This window comes from Tursiops truncatus, chromosome 12, assembly GCF_011762595.2.
Source record: "Tursiops truncatus isolate mTurTru1 chromosome 12, mTurTru1.mat.Y, whole genome shotgun sequence".
NCBI classification, from domain to species: domain Eukaryota; kingdom Metazoa; phylum Chordata; class Mammalia; order Artiodactyla; family Delphinidae; genus Tursiops; species Tursiops truncatus.
In genome coordinates this window covers 38,062,407-38,081,548 of record NC_047045.1, presented here as the reverse complement: position 1 = coordinate 38,081,548, position 19,142 = coordinate 38,062,407, and the positions used below count along the sequence as shown (strand labels likewise).

Genomic DNA, 19,142 nt, shown 5'->3' with positions numbered 1-19,142 from the left:
GCACTACCATTCTAATTGTGTGTTGGCATGTGAATTCATGTGATTGAGGAAATATAATAACTAAAAATTCTCTTATTTCCACCTCCTTCCACTTTTTTTTTTTTTTTTTTTTTTTTTTTTGCGGCACACGGGCCTCTCACTGTTGTGGTCTCTCCCGTTGTGGAGCACAGGCTCCGGACGCGCAGGCTTAGCGGCCATGGCTCACGGGCCCAGCCGCTCCGCGGCATGTGGGATCTTCCCGGACCGGGACACAAACCCGTGTCCCCTGCATCGGCAGGCAGACTCTCAACCACTGCGCCACCAGGGAAGCCCCTCCACCTCCTTCCACTTTTGCCAAAATAAGATATTTAATAAGGTCAGTAGATCAGTAGATTTTTTTTTCCTATAGTTTCTTTTAAATAATTTGTTATTCTAAGCAAAAAGGAAAATTTTATGTTGTTTGTAGTACATTTCACAGTTTCTTGTATTAGAGAAAGGTTTTTGTTTTGTTTTGTTTTGCGGTATGTGGGCCTCTCACTGTTGTGGCCTCTCCGTTGCGGAGGCTCCGGACGCGCAGGCTCAGTGGCCATGGCTCACAGGCCCAGCCGGTCCGCGGCATGTGGGATCTTCCCGGACCGGGGCACGAACTCGTGTCCCCTGCATCGGCAGGTGGACTCTCAACCACTGCACCACCAGGGAAGCCCTAGAGAAACGTTTTAATTGTAGCTTTTCCTTTTGTACCAAGTCTTGCCACTCAGAAGCTGGCAAAACCATTCAGCTGAAGCACTGTCAGCTAGGATGTTGAAGTTGCATGGTACCTTGGAGGCAGCCTTGTGCCACCTCCCCCTTCAGCTTAGAGTTTCATTCATACCTTTTTCAGATGTGGGCATCTAGTCGCTGAGGACTTTAAATAATAGGGAGTTAACAGCTCGTCAAAAAAAAAAAAAACTATTCGTGTTAGACAAACTAGTCATTTGAAAACTCTTTCTTGTTTGTTACTGAAATTAAAGCTTCCTAGAAACTTCATCTTGTTGCTCTTTGTTCTGTTCCCTGAAGCGTATAGAACAAGACTGCTCCTTCTCCCATTTAATTGCTTTAGAAGTTTGAAGATGGGTTTAATATCTTCCTTTAATCCTTTCCTCCAGGTTAAACATTCCTTAAATGACATGTTTCCAAATATTTCTTCATCCCAACACTGGACCCTTTCTATCTTGTCAGTGTCCTTCTTGAGACATGGCACCCAGGACTGAACATAGTTTTCTAAACATGATTGACCATCAAAGATTGCGGTGAGACTGTTCCTGCCTGTCTTTTGGACATGTACATCTGTTTATACTGCCACAGTTTGCGTTTGCTTTTTTCTTTTTTAGTATCTACATCATAGTGTTGGCTTACATACAGAATGTGGTTATCAAAGATTTTCAGCATTTTTTTATGAGTCACTGCCAAACTGAGGTTTAAACTTTTGCAATTAGTTTTTGAAACCTAAATGCTCAACTGTACAGTTGCCCTGTTACATTTCTTCTGGCTAGTATCAGTCTATTGCTCAACATGTCAAAACCATTAAGATTTTGATGCTATCCATGTGTTGCCTTTCTCTCTTGGCTATATGACATCTGAAAATTAAAATTTAATATGCATTTCTTCTTCATCTTCATTCCCTGTGATAAGGGAAAGGAACCAAGTATTGAGTCTTGTAGCACAACACTAGAGATCGCTTTTCTGCTCAATATAAATCCACTACTAAACATTTTCTAGGAATAGTTATTTTACGTATTTGAATCCATATTGCCAAACTCTTATACAGATCCCATTTCTCTGTCTTATCCACGACTAAGTTTCCATAATCTGAATATACTCTATCTTTACTATTTCTGAAGCTAACACCCAAGTTAATATCAAAAGAAAAATGAGAGTGTTTTGTCATAATGTGCTCATTGTGACCCACCTACCTTGGGGCTGCTGTCACTGCTGCCTTTTCTCGAGAGCTCACAAACTGTCTATTTAATAACCTTTTCTGGAATTTTGCCGTAATTTTCATAAGCTCCCAGATCTGTGTTCCAGAATGCACATTCGTCCTCATCTTTTTCTTTTTTGTCCTGTGTTGGAAGGCATTAGTCATTTGACTCTCCCATCTGTGACATTTCTCACAGTCTTTCAGTAGCTGGGAAGGACAGTTTATGTGCGTTCTGAGCATGAGAGAGCAGAACAGAGGTGGGTGGGTGCGTCTGTGAAGGTGCCCTAGACCAGAAGCTACGTCTCCAGAGTGAGGAGGAAGACAGAGAAGGGACGTGTTAGAGGATGAAAACTGGACAAGAACATCAGAAAAAAAGAGTGAGAAAGCTGACGCAGGGAGGGGCTCAGTGGGGTGCTGCACAGTTATTTGTCCTAGAGGATAATATGATGTTTGGAATGGGAGGGTGGGTGGTCTTGGAAAGCAAAGGACAACAGAAGCCAGGATGGTAGCTGCATCCAAGGCCCCCCTGACAACTTGTAATGGGCTATGTGAATGCACATTTCATCTTTAAAGGCCCCTCTTCATGGAATTTATTTTAGTCTTTACGACTTTGAACTCATTCTTCACTTGTTCTATTTCCTTTTTCTTTCAATAGTATATTATCTTTTTCTTTTTAACATCTTTATTGAAGTATAATTGCTTTACAATGGTGTGTTAGTTTCTGCTTTATAACAAAATGAATCAGCTATACATATACATATCTCCCCATATCCACTCCCTCTTGCATCTCACTCCCACCCTCCCTGTCCCACCCCTCTAGGTGGTCACAAAGCACCGAGCTGATCTCCCTGTGCTATGCGGCTGCTTCCCAGTAGCTCTCTGTTTTACATTTGGTAGTGTATATATGTCCATGCCACTCTCTCACTTCATGCAAGCTTACCCTTCCCCCTCCCCGTGTCCTCAAGTCCATTCTGTACGTCTGCATCTTTATTCCTGTCCTGCCTCTAGGTTCATTAGAACCATTTTTTTTAGATTCCATATATATGTGTTAGCATATGGTATTTGTTTTTCTCTTTCTGACTTACTTCACTCTGTATGACAGACTCTAGGTCCATCCACCTCACTACAAATAACTCAATTTCATTTCTTTTTATGGCTGAGTAATATTCCATTGTATATATGTGCTGCATCTTCTTTATCCATTCATCTGCTGATGGACACTTAGGTTGCTTCCATGTCCTGGCTATTGTAAATAGTGCTGCAGTGAACATTGAGGTGCATGTACCTTTTTGAATTATAGTTTTCTCAGGGTGTATGCCCAGGAGTGGGATTGCTGGGTCATATGGTAGTTCTATTTGTAGTTTTTTAAGGAACCTCCATACTGTTCTCCATAGTGGCTGTATCAATTTACATTCCCACCAACAGTGCAAGAGGGTTCCCCTTTCTCCACACCCTCTCCAGCATTTATTGTTTGTATACTTTTTTGATGATGGCCATTCTGACTGGTGTGAGGTGATACCTCATTGTGGTTTTGATTTGCATTTCTCTAATGATTAGTGATGTTGAGCATCCTTTCATGTGTTTGTTGGCAATCTGTATATCTTCTTTGGAGAAATGTCTATTTAGGTCTTCTGCCCATTTTGTTTGTTTCTTTGATATTGAGCTGCATGAGCTGCTTGCATATTTTGGAGATGAATCCTTTTCAGTTGCTTCATTTGCAAATATTTTCTCCCATTCTGAGAGTTGTCCTTTCGTCTTGTTTATGGTTTCCTTTGCTGTGCAAAAGCTTTTAAGTTTCATTAGGTCCCATTTGTTTATTTTTAGTGTTATTTCCCTTTCTCTAGGAGGTGGGTCAAAAAGGATCTTGCTGTGATTTATGTCATAGAGTATGCTGCCTATGTTTTCCTCTAAGAGTTTTATAGTGTCTGGCCTTAGATTTAGGTCTTTCATCCATTTTGAGTTTATTTTTGTGTATGGTGTTAGGGAGTGTTAATAGTATATTATCTTTTGGAAATATTTGCACATACTTGTTCTTACTCAACATACAGCCTTTACATCTGGGAGCCCCTTATTTTTGTCATCATCTCCTTCCCTCATGCATGCCCATCAGTCTTTTAGCAGATTCTGACAAGGTTGTTTGTTTCTGAACATTTTCTGTGAGGAACAGCACTTTAAAAACACTTGTGGCAAGTGTCCTGGTGACAATACAAGCCTCTGGGTGGAGTCCCACACAATTTTTACAGTTTTGTACATCTCTCTTGTCAGCTCCTTCAAAACAGAGATAGTGCCCTGTCTCCACAGTGGTGCTCTGTGCAGAGGAAATGCTCAGCAGTGGAGGGAATCGTAGGCTCCTCCTTTTACACCTGGACCTTCTCAAATGAGAGCCCTGAGAGAGCTTATTCAGTAGCCATTATTTTGATCACTTTCATAATTAAGTATGACATTGTTGGAATTTAGTTTTTCAGAGGCTTCCATCACCCTTGAACTTTATTTCCAGTTATAGTTAATGGCAATCTTTTCACTAAACTTATTTTTGCAATGCACTTTCCTAACATATAGTCTGAGTGTCCAAACCCATTCCTGCTAGGCCTTTCTAAGGACTGATTCTAATACCAAGATGGCATTAATGTTTTGTTAATTCCTATCACCTTTATATCCAATTATGCTGACATAATTAAGCAAAAAGTGCTTCTTCTATCTTCTAATACATAAGATTATCAGTTAGGCACACCAGGAATTTGCCAACTATAGAATGCAAGTTTTAGCAGATGTTCAAAGGTTGAAGTCCCGTATCATTACTGCATCATACCTTTCTGCCAGCTGTATAATGTGTTAAGGAAGCATGGTCCACTTCTACCACTTGGGTGAGAGGTATGTGGTCTCTTCCCATAACAGCATGGCTCCCATTTGTTTCCTTTTACCCTTATCCAGCTGTTTTCAACCATTTAAATACAAAACAAAACTTTAACATATTGTTTCATACTCCCTTACTCTCTATTATACAGTTTCTTCAGAACAAGGTCTGCCCCGTGTTCCAGATGAGTTTTAGTATCCCTGTTCTCTCTAAGCACTCTATCTGGTTGGGTGAAAGAAAATTTGGGGCTATCTCCAAATCTTTTCCAGTGCTATAGAGTAGAAGAGCTCTGGATGTGCAGAAATGAAACCTAGGCCATTTCTCAAATTTGCTCTTGACTCTGGTCCACATCACTTAGCCTCTCTCATCCAGTGTCTTCTGCAAAATGAGGTGAGAAGCGAAGATGGTGCTTGGGGTTTCTTCTAGGTCTAAGGTTTTGTTTTGATTTCATTGGAGAGAAGCGACTGCTGCCTCCACATCTTCTAAAGCTGCTTAGATCCCGTGGCAAGGGCTTGCCTTTAATATTTTAAGAGGACTTTCAAACCAAATAGTTTTCAGAGGCATACAATGATTTCTCAAAAGGGTCTCATAAAAGCAACATTTATCACGGAAAAGGTGTTTAATAACACCTTTTAATAAATGTTAAATAATAATGCATTTTAAGTACTGTGGATCCTCTTGGTGTTAATATCTTTAATTGGATCCTCTAGCAGGGGATTTGGACTTAATTTATTTCGGGTGATTCTGCACTTATACAGTTATTCAGTTGACTTAATTAGAGATTTAATTACATTATTGCCCTAAAGTGCTATATCAGGGAAATAAAATGGAGACTGAAAATTCACCATTTTGTATTTTTTTAATTTATCTTACAGCTAAAGTGTTTTTCAGGCCATAAAGGCCAGAGTGGGCATACTAGCATTTCTAGCCACATCCTAATATGGAAAGTTCTACCTATGCATCAACTGGGAATTTGCCCAGTCAAAATGTAGGGGAAGGCAAAAGCGGAAATAATTTTTTTTTAATTGTGGTCTTTTCTCTTGCAGTTATTAGAACCAAGGTCATGGGCCCAATCCCTCAGTGTTCCATTCAACCCTCTCTGGTTCTGTAGCCCTATGACAAGCCCTCTAACAGTGGTCCTGGGGGCAGCAACTGTGTTTCTCTCTGTAGCTACAGCCCCTATTATATACCTATACCATATAGGTGCCCAATAAATGCTTGCTAAATTTAATTTGAGCATCACAAGAACAACCCTTTGGAAGTGTGGTTAAAACGATATAGGGCTTCCCTGGTGGCACAGTGGTTGAGAGTCCGCCTGCCGATGCAGGGAACACGGGTTTGTGCCCCGGTCCGGGAAGATCCCACATGCCGTGGAGCGGCTGGGCCTGTGAGCCATGGCCGCTGAGCCTGCGCGTCCGGAGTCTGTGCTCCACAACGGGAGAGGCCACAACAGTGAGAGGCCCACATACCGCAAAAGGAAAAAAAACCAAAAAACAAAAAACGATATAAACCCAGCATGACAGTTTTAAAATACAATCTCTCAAAATACATGCCCCAGCGAGTGAGGTACTCCCAAATCTGGCTAATCATTGCAATGACCAGTGATTAGCATTTTAAAAAAACATTAAAAAAAGAAGCATTTTTTTTTAGGCCTTACTGAATCCATCTCCAAGAATGAGGCCTATGCATCTGCATTTGAAAGCTCCCCAGATGAATCTTATGATCAGCCAAGTTTGGGAACTCCAGCTTAATGTGTCTTTTGTCGCATTTATTTACAAAGGACAAGAGTGTATTTTTCTGGGTAAACTCATGGCCTCTTCTAATTTACAGTAAAAACGAGTCTCATTTATGTGCTATTAATTATATCTAAAGGATTTCCTTTGAGCCAGTAGTTTATGTTTTGTTGGTGGAAGTGTATACAGATGCCTGTGAGGAATAATACCTTCCATGAAGGATTAGATTACTGATGAGTTCTGAAATGGGCATTTTACACGTGGAAGCTATCAGGTCCTTGGTATGCAAAGTCCTGGGAGCCAACTGTGTGGAGAGCAGATTGGAGTATTAACTGGAAGTACAGTAGTCATTGGGGAAGAGAAATTAACTCTTTTAGGGCTTGAGTAACTTTTAGTGATGTCCTCCTGGGTGCTATTTTGCCCTAGTCTGAATTACCCTTCATTGTAGGGTTAAATACCATATAAGTCACCATCAAATATTCAGTTGAGCCTGACTGAATAAAGTTTACAGACTAACAAACTAAGCGTAGCAATCAGAGAAACACAGAATGTAGAACATTGTACAACATAGCTTGGTCCTTTCAAAATGGCAATATCATAGTGGGAAGAAGTTTAAAGTGTCATAACAGATGAATGCAGTGTGTAAACCAGGATTCATTGTGGTTTGGGGGGAAAAAAAGGCTAAAAAAGACATTTTGGAGCCAATTGGGGAAATTTGCAGATGGACTAGATATTGATAATAGGAGAGGATTACTGTTAACTTTCCGAGCTGTGATAATGGTATTCTGGCCATGTAGGAGAATGTTCTTATCTATGGAGATGCTTCTCAAAACAAGGGTAAAAGCATCCTGCAGCCTGTGGTATGTCCAAGCCTCCTCCTACCAGCTGAGAGCCAGTTGTTAAATATTCAAGAATTTTGTGATTCTACAACCCTTGGTAGCTTGAAATCAGCCATGATGGGAGTATTTATACCACAAAAATCTGCAAATGCTACAAATAGGGCTTTTTCCTCCTCTGGAGAGCTAATATACCAGCTTAAACAGCTTACTTTCAAATGATTCAGAAAACACACACATACAAGTAGATAGAACAAAAATAGCAAAATATTAATAGTTGTTGAATCTAGGTAGAAGATACGCGTTCATTAATTATGCTACGTCCAGAAGTCACAGACTTCCTGTAAAGGCCAAAGTGTAAATATTTTAGGCTTTGCAATCCATACAGTCTCTGTGGCAGCTACTCAACTCTGTAGGTCTGCCGTTATAGCACAGAAACAACCATAGACAATACTTAAATAAATGGGCATGGTTATATTCCAGCAGAACTTAATTTATAAAAACAGGGGGGCCAAATTTGGCCTGAGGCCATAGGTTGCCAACTCCTGGGCTAGTCTTTCAACTTTTCTGTACTTTTAAAATATTTGAGGGATTTCCCGGCTGGTCCAATGGTTAAGACACTGTGCTTCCACTGCAGGGGCCATGCGTTCAATCCCTGGTCAGGGAACTAAGATCCTGTGTGCCACGCAGCACAGCCAAAAAATAAAAAAATAAAAAATAAATGTTTGATAAAAAAAATTTTTAATAAAGTTCTTAGGTTGGGCTTCCCTGGTGGCACAGTGGTTGAGAGTCCGCCTGCCGATGCAGGGGACACGGGTTCGTGCCCCGGTCCAGGAAGATCCCACATGCCGCGGAGCGGCTGGGCCCGTGAGCCATGGCCGCTGAGCCTGCGCGTCCGGAGCCTGTGCTCCGCAACGGGAGAGGCCGCGACAGTGAGAGGCCCGCGTACCGCAACGAATAATACTAATAATAATAATAAATAAAATAAATAAATAAGTTCGTAGGTTGGTTTTCAGAACCCACCTGGGTCCCCTCTCACCTACTCCTGTAAAGTATCACACCAATCTGTTTTCATTCGCTCTGGTCTCCTCTGTGCCTTTGTTCAAGCTATTCTCTTTCCCTATAATTTTCTTGCTACCCCGACGCCATAACTACTTATCAGCATTCTCAGGACATGCCTTAAATCCCTTTTCTGTAAGGCCCTCTTAAATCTCTTCTAATCAAAGTTGCTCTCATTTCTCTGGTCATCTGTAGTCCTTCACTTGCTGCTTTTCACAGTATACCCTTCGTTAGTTCCTGACCCATAAAGCAAAAAAGGATCATTGTACTCTTTACACATAATAGGTGCTCAATTAATATTTACAAACTGAAATCCAGTCATGCAGATATCCACTTGCCTGCAGTCACCAACCTAGAAGTCCAGAAAAGAGAATGTTGGCCAGTCTAATTTAGACTTGAGGGAATTAAAGATAATGAAAATAAGAAGCATGTTCTTTCTTTTTCTTTTTTTTTAATCTTTAAGGCTGGTCTGATCCAAGTTCAGCTACCTTTGAGGTTGCTGTGCGTCAAGCTAAAATAGATTTGATCTATTTTGGATGGGGTAGCTTTCTTGGCAATGGCTAAGGGCTTGAGGAGGAAGAAGAATTAAGTACTTCTGAATATCTGTAGTGTTTTAGACACTGTCAAGCACTCTATACTGTCTCATGCAGTACCCCCCCGAGCAGTCCTACAAGGGACTGATATTATCCCCATTTAAACTCAGAGCAGTTAACTGGCCTCTCTAAGATGGGAGCTAGAAGAGGAGCTTGAATCTGGCTACCTCTGATACCCAGGACCATTTTAGTGCCTTCATGCATTCAGTGATGGCAGGAAACCAGGGAACCCTAGGCTGAAACAATACCAAAGTTCATATGCAGTGTGGAAATACCTGTAGAATGCTGAGAGTCTGGCAGAGTATAATATTAAGTGCCACTGGACTGGGTGTTAGGAAAACTGGCTTCTGATCGCAGCTTTGTCACTATCCATCTGTGATCTTGTGTGAGCCGCTGAGCTTCTCTGGCCCTCTCCTCTCATCTATATAATTAGGGGAGTAAAGCAGGTTATTTCTTTTATTCCTTTATGTTTCATGCATTATACGATAGCTCCAAGTCTAATGAAGAGATAGATAAGTGAATGGAGAATTAAAATACAACACTATATAATAATGCTGTACTCCACATATGCACAGGGCACTCCAGGAGCCCCAAGGAAGAAGGGCACCTAGCCCCTTAGGCCTGTCATCCTAGCTGTGTACATTCCACCCAAGTGGAATTTGGGGAGCTTGATGGCTCGAGGGGCGTGTGTGGAGACTGTCTCAAGCCATCAGCTGCAAGTAGTTTCCCTAAGTAATGATGAAACGGCGGAAAGGGAAAGGACTTCCATGCCTCATGAAAGAGCTTGGACTTTTTTTTCCTTAAAGCTATTGGAAGGCAGTGGAGGGTTTTAAGCAAGATCACATTTGCTTTTTATAAAGATCTTCTTGGCAGCGTGAAGGATGGAGTCCAAAGGCAAAGAACTGGTGGTGGGAAGACGCTTTAGGAGGTGATTGCAAAAATAACCCAGGCAAGCGATGATGATAGCCTGAACTGATGTGGCAATGAGAGTGAAGAGCAGATGATAATTGGAGGGCTTTGTATGAGATAGAATGGCTGAGACTCAGTGAGTATATCAGTCAAGATGGCCACAGACAACCTGACAGTCTCTTCAGACAACAGACGTGTTTCCTGCCCATACTACATGTCCTGTGCAGGTTGGAGAGGCACCGTGGTTGCTCACCGTGGCCACTCGGGGATCCAACCTGAGGGGCTTCTTCAATGTGACTGGTTGATGTACCAGAGGGAAACCTCTGGCGGGACTCATATGGACCGTTAAATGCTACAGCCCAGAAGTGACACACACCATTCACGTCTCATGGACTAGAACTTGTCACTGGGCGCCAACCAACCTAGTGGGGAGCCAGAAAGTTCAGTCATGGGTGAGCCATGGTGCCTGAATGGATGAAGGAGAACTCCCGAGTTTCTGATTTAGGGAGTAAAGCAGACATTAGAGGTATTCACTGAGAAGAAGATGGAATAGGGGCAAGGGGAAGTGGACCGGCCAAATCATTATAAGTCTTTTTCAGCTCTAAAGTGTAACCATTGTATTGGTCCTTCCCAGTCATCAGGGAGAGGGATTGGAAATCAACTCCATTTGTGGGCAAGAGTTGACTTTATTCTTCACAAAGGGTATTTTAATTCATTCCTCCCAAAGTCTTACAGTTTTAATAATGTAGTGCTCAGATCTAATACTATGTGTCTTTCTTGAATTTTCACATGGACTATTGTGCCAACATACAGTGTAAAAATATTAGTTATTAACTAGGATGTTAATGAAGCCTTCCTCACCTAAGAATATCAGGCTGCTGAATTCAAAAGGTCAGAGATGTAAATGCCCTCTGCCTCATCACCACCACCCTCCAGCAGGGCCCACTTCAAGATATCACAAGGCGGGAGTTGGGGAAGAGGTGTAATTAGGCTAATTGGAGCCTATTGTTCTGCTCTGGAGGGCCAAACCTAGCAGCCTTAGGGAATGTTAGTGCCTCAAAATCACTAGAGAATGGTGTCCTCTTTAACCTCAAAAGCAGAAACAGTGAATCTATACTGTTTCTCCCCTTCTTTGTTTTCCACCTCTCCTCCCCAATTTAATTGTGGTACCGTAAAAACTGACTTTTCCTGTGCATTTGTTTCTTAACAGTTGCGAGAAACAATCAGCGCTGGCAAAGGTGTGACTTCAGCTATTGACCTGTGTCGTTACCATGGAAACAAGGCACTGGAGGCCCTGGAGAGCTTTCCTCCCTCGGAGGCCAGAACTGCTTTAGAAAACATTGTGTTTGCTGTGACCAGATTTTCGTGACACCAAATTAAAAAGACTATTGTTCGTTAGCTGAAAAAAACTGGGGAATGAGGTGATCGGGAGAGCTTTCATGATGAAAGATCTAAATGTGTTAATGACTTTAACAACATATACATTTTTTTTCTTTTTACCACACTGCTAAATGAATACTGCCCTCTTTTTGGAACTGCTACAAACAAAATGAGAAGAAAAAAGGTCAAGCAGTTTTCAGTTGTCACGCCACAAGCACACTTGAGGCTTCAGTAGCAGAAATAATTAATGAGATTCGCTCCTGTGACCTCAGCAAATGGACAGGAAATAAGTCCTTATTGATTGGACTGAGCCAGGGATGGCGCCAGGGCGGTGGCCTGTGGTTTTCCTTCTAGAGAGGACAGGGCAAGCTGGAAGCTGCAGGTGTCAAGAGAAACACTATCAATGCCAGCCAGGGAGGACTGTCAAATCAAAAGCCAGTGACCAATTTTTCATAACGGAGGGTAGTTTAATGATTAAGGAAAAAAAAACATGCTTTGTCTTCTTGCAATTATGTCTTTGTATTTTATAGATGCAGTATGGATATACTTTGTGCTTCTTGGGTTCTGTAAGATTTTGGGGGGAAACTGCTGAAAAAATAAGGCCAAATATTTGAAGTAGGAGATTAAAATGTTATCAAATGTTAACTTGGTTATAGTAGGAATTGCCTGTTTTTCTTTCTGGAAGACCAGATTTTTTCAAACGCATTTCAAAGAACCAAACTTTTTTTTTTTCAAGCTGAACAGGATGCTTCTTTTTTTCAAGTAAATGTATTCATTTGTAATACGTTGGTGTAGAGAATACCTTTAATTTTTACAAGTGTCAGATATATAATTGTTGTACTGGGGAATTCATTGGTGATTTTTTTTTTTTAGCCTCAGAGTGTCAGATTTTGGTCTTGAACCACAGACATCCAATTACAGAAAGAATATAAGCAATCTCACAGGCCTGCAATTGGACACTGTCTCTCTGTGGTTCATAGGAGATGATTTTTGAGGTTTGCATGCATGCAATATGAGAACACCGTTGACAAGAAGGCTGAGTTTACATAAATGATCTAGATTGAGACTCAGCTACCTTTCTTCCTTATGTGGTGTAATTACAGCCCTATCTGGAGACAGCGAACACAGCAAACAGATTTTATTACCTAGTTCACTCAAACACTAAGTGAAGTCACTTTAGTTAAATTCCTTCTTCAAAAGTTACAAAACCGTTTTATCAGGACCCATCGTGTGGCATGCAATGAAAAGAAAATGTAAGCTACAGAGGTTAAGGTATTGTATTTTGAAATATTTTTAAGCGTACTTGAAATGTTGTAATTGTACAGTTTATGCTACTACAATTTGAAGGCCTATAGATTTAGGTGAAGAGAACACTCCACTCTTCTGTTTGAAATGCCTTTTCTCACAGAAATTGGCTTAATTAGTAACTATGGTTAGATGCTTTAGATCAGACTAGGTTTTAATCATTAACTTCCACAAAGGAGGAGTCATGCTTTGTGTTCTCTGGATGAGCAGGAACTTCAGCAAGCTGTAGGTTTTATTAAGCAGATGGTCAGGTACTATGGAACACAAGGCAGGATTCTAGGGCTCTTCTAGTTCTGGTTTAGCACCTGGTTCGCTGTGTGACCTTGAACAAGTCACTTCCCTCTGAGCCTCAGTTTCCACATTTGTAAAATAAGGTTAAACGAGAATATATGAGGTCCTCTCCAGCTTTGTTTTATTTTCTAAAAGTTTGCCATTTCTGACTCTCTAGATAATAAAGATGCTATGTGAAATTCAGGGAACAGGGAAGGTGAAACACAAAGAGAGGCTATGAAGGAAAGCATAAAACTTAATGGCAGACTTCTTGCCAAGCTGCCTCACAGGTGACCTAAAGAATTCCCAGCTCTCCTTTGTATGGCTTATAATCCTGGACTCTTTGTTTCAACACCCGCCTTTCTGCTTTCTTTGGAACATTTCCTACCTCCCTTTCATCTTCCCAGCTGCCTTCCAGGCCTCTGTTCCCTCTCCTGTGCCCTGCTGTCTGTCCGGCTCCCTGGGAGCAACAGCCCTGCCCTCACTGTTGAGTGACAGCTCTGCTTTTGTTAAACCTAATATGCTGGCTAAGTCAGTCTAAAGTATTAAATACTGATAGTCTTCTCCGTACCCCTTCTTCAGGGATATTTATTTATTAATTCATTTTAAGCCCTTATAATTTCAGACAATCTCTAGGGAGAAATTTGGGGGCAGCAAGACGTGCTTAATCGTACCTTTTGGCCTACTGCCTGAGTGCTGCCAGGGAAGGTACTGACAAGGCAGAGTTAGTGACCTTAGAGCGTCTCCTCCTTTACCCCCTCTGCATCACCCTCCACCCCCAGTTTCTTGCTAGAGTGAAGAATTCATTCATTAACCATTGTCCCTCTTCCCCCCAACCTGGACCTGCAAACCTCACTCATTTCAGGCCCCTGAGCCCACCTGCACTCTCCTTCCTCCCTATCAGTCTTTTCTTCAAGTAAGGGCTCTGCGTGTATACCAGGCACTCTGCTAAGGGCCTTAACAGTACTGTCTTGTTCGAATCCCACGACCACTCTCTGGGGGTAAGACTTAATCCCCCATTTATAGATGCAGGAGCCAGCAGAAAGGACTGCCTCTGACAGACTGGCTTGCCTTCACACGCCATCTCCCCACTTTAGAGTCATTCCAGACAGCACCTCTTTCTCTCTTCCTTTGCTCTCTTTCCAGATAAGACTCTACTCCTTTCCAAAGATCTCGAGCCTTCAGCCTCCTGTCTCCCTCATGTCCCTATTCTTGAGTCTTGTGTTTCCCCTGCTGGCTATGAATGGGCTCAGTTCTCCCCTAAATGACATCCCTCACTTCCCCTATTTATCCTTCCACCTCTACTTTTTTCTTCCTAGCATTAGCAGCACACCTTCTTACAGGCTACTAACTCCTTAACCCTGGCAATTGGTCATTCACTACATTCACTGCCGGGTCCCCACCATCTAGACCAGCGCCAGCACTGTAGACACTCAAAGACTACTTGTTCAACAAATCTATCGGGTCTCACGGCACTACTCCACTGAGATGCCTTCTTCTCGTTCACAGATGGTGACCTCACTGTGAAGTTTACCAGACGTCCCCCTGCATGCAGACTTCCCCACAGCATTTCACCTTGCTAATGCAGCTTCCGCCCTCACCCCCACAGCACCTGTGACCCACTTCCCCTCTTCTCTGACTACCCTTCCTTTTGTGTCTCACACATCTCTCTCTTAGTCCCACCTCTAGAGACATTCTTTTATAAATTTTTAAATTATATTTCCCGAGGAACTACAAAGCCGTTTCCTGTGCCACTAAGTCATCTTCTTTTGAATTCCCCAACTTAGAAAAACTGTTTCTAAAAAACAGTATCAATTAGATATTGATTAGATAGTGAGTTATTTGCCATTCACTATTAGTTACTTTGAAAGAAGATAAGGATTATGACTATCGTTAAACTTTGTTGTGAGTTTTACTTGATGACAACACTAAATCCTCTTCATGTTTTCTTATATAATGTGGTAACCCAGTCACACCTAAAAATAAGTGATCAGTGACATTGTGTGCCTGGTCCAGGTCTCGTTCTCTAATGTTTGAGACTTTCTCTTACCTATGCCAATGGTATTGCTATGGCCCAGCATGCAGGTGAAACCTACAGACTTGGGGTAAAAGACATATACATTAGTGCAAAATGCTCCAAAAATATGTACACGTCTTTTAAGGCCCAGTACCTACAACATTCTGGTCACTCAGGTGACCAGAAAGTAATCTGAATAATCCGTGATTATCTTTCAAAACCTGACAAGTTGCTGTAACATAGATCTCTTTGGGCAAGTGGCTTTGGGGGAATTGTGTTTAATCAATAAAATTGCAGCTAAAGGCTACTTCTTTTTCTTTCTCTCTTTTTTAAGACTTAACTAGGAATTCCCTGGCAGTCCAGTGGTTAGGACTCGGTGCTTTCACTGCCATGGCCTGGGTTCAATCCCTGGTCAGGGAACTAGGATCCTGTAAGCCACATGGCGCAGCCCAAAAAAAAAAAAAAAGACTAACTAAACAGCAGGTCCATCACAGACAAGGAGGACGTTGCTTTCAGAAAACTCTTTTCACGTTCCTTCCTAGAGCTCTTAGATTCAGGAAGATTCTTTCCTGCCCCTTCATTTGTCTTCCCACTGTGAAATCCTGTTGTTAAGATCTCACCTTTCTGACCAATAGAATTCCAGGATTTATCTTTAGAATCTAATGACTGCCTCTCAATCTGGAGAAGGCATGCCACACCTTCGCTAAGACTCAAAAGGGCAGAGATGGATTCGGTTGACTTTTTAATCTATTTGTGAGGACACAATTGTCACTCCATTGTTATTAATAGTTTCCATTATTGTTAATCACCTTTTAGTAATAATAAAGCTATTTGCACTTTCTTTCTTTTTAAAACACAAAGCAATCTAACAAGACTGTCATTTACCTCTTTCTCCATTTCCTACCATCACTCTTAATCCCTTCTCAAATTAACTGTTTTATTTTTTCAGAAGGGATCCTGCCTTTACATTAAGGAGATAACATACTTTTGAAAAAGAAGGTCACCTGGGGAGAACCCAGTGTGGCCAGAACTGGCAGTGGTGTCCACCCCTCCCTTTAGCTTCCCCACCTGCCCTTGGGGCGCTGAAGTGCTAGGTTTTAGGCCTCTACCGGTGGAGGAATATTCTTCCTAGATATGTATTTCTTACTCTTCCGTAGAAAGAGAAAGTTTCTCAGGCTTTCATTCCTTTTCTTTCTTTTTATAGATGCTGATTCCATCTTCATGGAGAAGCTCTATCAGCTTTCTTTCAATGTGATCTGCTCACTTCTAAGACTGATAGCATACCGGTCACTGTGCATCCTGAGCAGATGAGTAGGCTCCCCACTGCCTTGACTGTTGTTGGGAAGATTTCACTTTTTGATGCATTTAAGTAAATAAACACATCTAAAGAAATTTTGGAAAGTAGAAAAAAATTACTCTCAGTCTCACCATGCTCACATAATCAGTATCACCATTTCATTTGTATTTAATCCAGCCTTTTCTGCTATGCCTATCTTTTTTGCATGGTTGTAATTATAGTATAAACTCAACTTTGGGTCCTGCTGTTTTTACATAATACATCATAAACATTTTTTCATGGTGCTGCAGTCTTCATAACCACTATTGATAAGTAGCTTAAATTCTAAACAAGGTATATTGAATTTTTATTCCTGATTGGTTTCTCTGGGATAAATGGGTATACGGTAAATACTCATAAGTCAACATCCCAACCTGCTACTAAGAAAGTCTTTGTCTTGGAAAAATAGTGCCCCTGCAGGTTCTCCACAGCAGCAAGTTAAAACTGTGAAATAAATTCCCTTAAAATTCTTTAGCCTGAATGATTAATCTTTTCAGTTGGTGGTTCCCATTCCTTCGAGACGATGCTCAAAATGGATTCGCATCTCTATGTATTTTCCTCTCGCTTCACTGCAAGTTCTCAGCCAGCCACACTTCAGTAGGATGACTTCTTTCTTCCCACTGAGGTTCACAATCTCCTAGGACAGGAAAGGCCCTCAGGCAGTTGTGTTAGCTTCTGCTCTTGGCCAAAACCAAGGAGAAACCATTTTCTAAGAGTTGAGGAGCCGTCTTTCCTTCTTCAAGGACTTGGGAGAAGAGGACTCTAGAAACTCCTAGGGTTTGTTTGAAGGGAAACAAAATAACCTTTACCTGACTCAAATCTTTCATGCTATAACAGTATGAGTTTATTGTGTTTTGTTATTGTCTTCTTCTGTTTGGATCTTTCTTTTTTTGTAAGCCTTCAAATGAAGGAGAAAACAGCATCATCCTCAAAGAATTAAGCTACACTTGCAACCTTTCCTTCCTTAAATTAATCATCATAACTTTACTATTCACATTACTTCTCACTTGTCACATTTCAATGAAGTCTCCCTGCCTGTCCTCCTCCCTTATATCATGAGTTGCACAGTTACTTAAACTTACTTGTGTATGTGGAATACGATCAATTAATTGTGAGCTTCCTAATTGCTGCCTGTTTATGCAGTTCTGTACTTTTCTTTCCTTTTATTCTTCTTTTTTTGAAGATTTAGAATTGCTTTAATTGCATTTTCAAAAGCAGCTTTATTGAAGTATAGTTTACATATCATAAAATTCATCTAGTTTAAGTATACAATTCAATGCTTTTTTAATAAATTTACGAAGTTGTGCAAGCATCACTACAATTCAGTTTTAAAGATCCCTTGTGCACATTTGCAGTCAACACCTGCTCCCACCCTCAATCCTAGGCAGCCACTAATCTACTCTCTGTCGCTATAGATTTGCCTTCTCTGGACATTTTATATAAATGGAGTTTTACAGTACTTAGTCTTTTGCATCTGGTTTCTGTCACTTATCATAATGTTTTTGAGGTTTATGTATGTTATGGAATTAATGATTATTTCATTCCTTTATATTGCTAAATAATATTCCATCGAACAGATATATTATATTCATTTATCCCTTTACCAGTTGATTGGCATTTGGGTTGTTTCTACTGTTGACCTATTATTAATAATGCTGTTGTGAATACTCATGTACAAGTCGTTATGTGGACATAAGTTTTCATTTCTCCTGAGTAGATCCTCAGGAGTAAAATTTATAATAAATTTATGTTTAACCTGTTAGAAATTGCCAGACCGTTTTCCAAAGTGACTGTATCATTTTACCTTTCCAACACATGTGGGTTCCAAATTTTTCACATCCTTGCTAACTCTTGGTATTCCCTTTTAAAAAAAAATATTTATTTATTTTTCTTTTATTATTGCTATTTTTTTTGGTTGTGTCGGGTCTTAGTTGTGGCACACAAGATCTTTCCTCGCGGTGTGTGGGCTCAGTAGTTGTGGCGCGCGGGCTTAGTGGCCCCGCGGCATGTGGGATCTTAGTTCCCTGACCAGGGATCAGACCTGTGCATCCCATGCATTGCAAGGCGGATTCTTTACCACTGGACCACCAGGGAAGTCCCCAGTATTCCATTTTTTATTGTAGCTATTCTAGTAGGAATGAGACTGTATCTCATTGTGATTTGTATTTGCATTTTCCTAATGACTAATGATGTTAAGCATCGTCTCATGAGCATGTTAGTCATTTATATATCTTCTTTGGCAAAATGTCTGTTCAGATCTTTTACCTATTTCTTAATTGGGTTGTTTGTCTTATTGAGATATAAGCATTCTTTATATATTCTGAATATAGTCCTTTGTCTGCTATATGGTGTGCAAATATTTGCTCCCAATCTATAGCTTAAATTCATTTTCATAATGGTTCTTTTTGAAGCGCAAAAGTCTTTAATTTTGATGAAGTCCAATTTATCAATTTCTTCTTCTATAGATCACGCTTTCAGTGTCATATCTAAGTAATCTTTGCCTAACCCAAAGTCACAGAGATTTTCTCCAATGTTCTTTTCTCAAAGTTGTATAGTTTTAGCTGTTACATTTAGATCTATGATCCCTTTTTAGTTAACTTTTGTATAAAGTGTGAGGTAAAGGTTTAAATCGGGCATCTCATCCTCAGCACTATTGACATATTGGGCTGGGTCATTCTTTGTTGTGGGGTTGCCCTGTGCATTGCTGGATGTTTAGCAGCACCTCTGGTGTATACCCATTGAATGCCAGTAGCACGCCAACCCCAGCTGCGACAACCAGAATTGTCTCTAGACATTGCCAAAAGTTCCCTGCCTTTGGGAAGCCAAAATCTCCCCCATTGAAAACCACTGGACTAAATTAATTTTTTTTTGTATGTGGATATCCAGCTGTTCTAGAACCATTTGTTGAAAAGAC

General features: G+C 40.9%; 1 protein-coding gene across 3 annotated transcripts in view; it reads left to right on the top strand.

Annotated features, from left to right (window-relative positions):
* The window catches only part of PDSS2 (decaprenyl diphosphate synthase subunit 2), a 267,116-nt gene that overhangs the window by 241,754 nt on the left and 6,220 nt on the right, over positions 1-19,142 (top strand). For 2 of the 3 annotated variants that reach the window (XM_019929521.3, XM_019929520.3), the window contains one exon: positions 11,131-18,000. The exons of the other annotated variant lie outside the window; for it this stretch is intronic. In XM_019929521.3, the coding sequence (XP_019785080.1) occupies positions 11,131-11,289 (159 nt within the window). In that variant the 3' untranslated portion in view covers positions 11,290-18,000. Of the gene's footprint in view, positions 1-11,130; positions 18,001-19,142 lie in introns of those variants that run through there. 3 annotated transcript variants of the gene reach the window in all.